We start from the raw sequence: 3,765 nt of genomic DNA, 5'->3' as shown, positions 1-3,765 counted from the left end.
TATGAGAAGGCACTTTAAAAAATATCATAGTTGATAGTCCCAAAAAAGTCCCCGCCAGTCAAACCCCCAAAGTAGGCAGGAGAAAAAATGCATATCATAATTTAGAGCAAGTAGACCGTCGTGCCACTTACCAAAAGTAGTGAGAAAACAAGAGTGTAGGCACAGGGAGAGAAAAACTATTGAGTATATAGGGAGCAGTAGAGGACGACCTAGAAGAACACCAAAAGCATAGACATTAGCTCCTTCGCATTTATAAAAAAAAGGGATAATTGCCTATATACCCCTCATACGTTTGAAAATATCCGATGTACCCCAACTTTTTTTTTCTTTCTAAAATACCCCTCATATGTTCCATCGTTATTGCAAAATACCCCGCAGTTATCTTTTGTTATGTTAGCTTGGGTTAAACGTGAGTTAAATATCTACCTCAGTTTAAAAATATTAAAATGCCAATTTTGCCCTTAACTTAAGGGCACAAATAAGAAATGTTGGTGATGATAGAGGGGTACATTTGAGTACTTTTTGTGCCCTTGACTTAAGGGCAAATAAGAAAAGTCGGTGATGGTGAAAGGGTATAATTGAAAGGGCAAAATAATAATTTTATACAGATAACAGAGTTCATTAACAGATTTTAACTCTAGGGGTATATTAGAAATAAGTTGGAACGTAAAAGAGGTATTTTCAATATTAGTCTTCTAAGAGGGGTAAATCAGAAAGTCAGAAACTTTTCAGGAATATATAAGCAATTGCCCCTAAAAAAAATATGTAAATACGATTTTTTTCCAACAATTGCAAAAGCATGAAGCAAACCTTAGAAATGGAGGCTAGCAGTTCAGAGTATAGTGAGCATTAGAGGAGGACCTAGAAGAACACCAAAAGCACAGGCGTTAACTCCTTTGCATCTATTAAAGAAATGTATGAATATAGTTTTTTTCCAATAATTGGTAAAGGCCGAAGCAAACCTTGACAATGGAGGCATGCAGGTTGAGCTCTCTCTGCATAGATTTAGGCATATTTATAGACAGGTGCCGAGAAAGAATGGAATAGGGATGGGGGAGTAGGGTAGGTTGTCATGATTGCCATCCATACCCCGATAAGATGAGAGAAGGAGGAGGAGGGAGAACGATGGTGAAGTAGAGAGAAGGGGAAAGGCACCCATCATAGGGAAGGGGTGAGAATTAGGGCAAGTTGTAGATTAGATAGGGAAAGGCACCCATCAGGCGACCAACCTCCGGCGGCAGCGGGACTATGGTAGAGTGCGCCACCCCACCACTATACTCTGGCCCCAATCTGACACTCTCTCGGAACGTACATATGAAAGGGGAGGAAGGCCACGGTAGAGTGCGACAACCCTCCGCACCCGGCGGGATCTGCTGGAGCTAGGTGTTCAACAAGGGATATGCCACAGTACTTGCTAGATTTGAGCCGATCTAGAGAGGGAGGAATTGGGGGTGAGAGAGAAGTGATTGCAGGGGGGATATGCCACAGTACTTGCTAGATCTAAGCCGATCTAGAAGAGGAAGGAATTAGGGGGTAAGAGAGAAGGGATCGCGGGTAAGAGAGAGGGAGGGGATCGAGGGTGAGAGAGAGAAGGAATGGATCAGGAGAGGCGGGGCAGGCGACACGTAAGCCCGCTCAGCGATAGAGAGGGAGAACAGATCGCGGGTGAGAGAGGGAAATGATTGGGAGAAATAGACAATTTAATCGAGTATTTCGAATCTAACTTATGAATTTGAATTTAAATTAAATGTTAATTTGCATAAAGTTTTATTCAAATTTTATTTAAAACTTAAATTAAATTTATGGATTCAAATTAAAATTTAAATTGTAATTTTAAGTTTGAATTTGAATAAATCAAAATTTAGTTTCATATTTTGAATTATCCACTCAACTTTAAAGTTTAATTTTTTAAAAAAAAGTATATTTAAAATTTCGACATTATTTTAAAATTTTGACATTATTTCAAAATTTTGAAGTAAATGTTTAATATTTAATTTTTAATTTAAATTTAAACTAATATATTATAAAGATAAAGTTAGTATATTAATTTGATTACGTTTTTTATATCCACCTGAATCAAACACCGACAATGAAAATGATTTATTCTGATTCTGATTCAGATAATGAACCAAACAGAATTAGATAATGAGTTATTCCGATTCCGATTACAGCTTATTTTAATTCCGTTTCTGATTCCGATTCCGACTTCAAACCAAACCCGCCCTTATATTATATAGAAGTGTACCATACGATTAGCATTTTTCTGAAAAACTTGGAAGTCGAGTTTGAACTTAAACTGGACCCCGGGCTCGATCTTCGTTACTACCCCACCCACTGTCGGGTCGTCCCTGCTCCGGTATGCTTCGCCGACACTCATCATTCCACTGCCGATAGTGATAAATAACTGATACCAGCAAAAGGGATAGAAGAGTGGAGCGAAAAAAAAAAAAAAAAAAAAAAAAAAAAAACAATAGCCCAACAAATAAGGGACCAAGACAGAGATCAGGAGGGAATGGGCGGCGAGCGGCGGCGCCGCCGCCCAGGGCTGAGCCCGGCGGTGGTGGGCGCCGGAGCGGCGGCGGCGGCGGCGGCGGCGGCGGCGTTGGTGATTTGGGCGCGGCCTCGCGACCCGACGTTCCACCTGATCTCCGTGGCGCTGTCGGCGTTCCGGCTGAATCTCCCGGTGGTGGACGTGGAGCTCACCCTGACCGTCCACGTGACCAACCCCAACGTGGTCCCCATCCGCTACTCCGCCGCCACCGTGGCCATCTTCTCCTCGCCGACGCCGCGCGCCGCAGCATGGCGCTCGACGCCGCCGTCGACATCGCCGGCACCGCCCAGCTGCTCTGGTGGGCCCGCCGCTTCGACGTCCACATCGACAGCCACGTCGTCGTCGACCCCATCTTCCTCGACGTCATCGATCAGCAGAGCCACTCCGAGACCCACCTCCACCTCGCCTCCTCCTCCTCATCATCATGATCAACCATCAACGATCAACGATCATCATCAATCATCCATCATCAATCATCCAATCCCTCATCATCATCACGATCCTTCGGTGTGCTTGTAGGTTTTAATCTCTGTTGTCATCCATCTCACATCTCTTCCTGTGTAAGAGGTAGCCCGTGAATTTTGCTACAATGTTTGATTTCGCAGCTCTGAGAGCACGAGTGTAGCGCAACTTTGGTAGGCCAGATTTCTTGTCATGAAACTTATATTAAAATTTTGGGTGCTTCTGTGAACCTAAATCATTTGCAGGTTGGACGGAGAGAAAAGGAGAGTGAGGGTGTAAAAAAAAAAGAAAAAAAAGTTATGAGAGAATCATTTTCTGTCGTTTGGATCGAAACTTGAGGAGAGAAAAGAAAAGAAAATGGAGAGAACGAAGAGAAGGCGATAACAGTCTTTTCTTTCCCTTACTCCAAACAACAGGAGGGATTTTTCCCTTTCTTTTCTCTTCTCTCACCTTTTCTCTCATGTTCTCTTCATCCAAATGAAGTAAAGCTTAACAGCTAGAAAAACAGAAAATAAAAGAAAAGGGAGGGAGTCATGTAGGATTTGAAATCATAATCTACCGCATTGCTACCACATGAAAAACGGACCGTTTATTCTATACAAGCCCAAGCTACTAGAGAACGGCAGGTTAACATGTTGTGTTCGACAGCTAGTTTACTTGATGCATGGTTGAGACAAGAGTGTTTTGCTAAGTGCTCCTAATTTCTTTCAATTCTTAATTAAGTCACCATAGGCCAACAAATGCACCAAATT

The 3,765-nt window shown here is 42.5% G+C and overlaps 1 protein-coding gene across 1 annotated transcript; it reads left to right on the top strand.

The window, feature by feature from the left end:
* On the top strand, window positions 2,501-3,248 carry LOC109719936. Its single transcript, XM_020246789.1, is given in 2 exon segments — window positions 2,501-2,768; window positions 2,771-3,248. Coding segments are annotated over 2 exon segments (465 nt in total). The 5' UTR covers window positions 2,501-2,512; the 3' UTR covers window positions 2,980-3,248.

Source organism: Ananas comosus, linkage group 1 (genome assembly GCF_001540865.1).
Source record: "Ananas comosus cultivar F153 linkage group 1, ASM154086v1, whole genome shotgun sequence".
In the NCBI taxonomy this organism is placed as follows: Eukaryota; Viridiplantae; Streptophyta; class Magnoliopsida; order Poales; family Bromeliaceae; genus Ananas; species Ananas comosus.
This window is presented reverse-complemented; position numbering and strand designations above follow the sequence as displayed.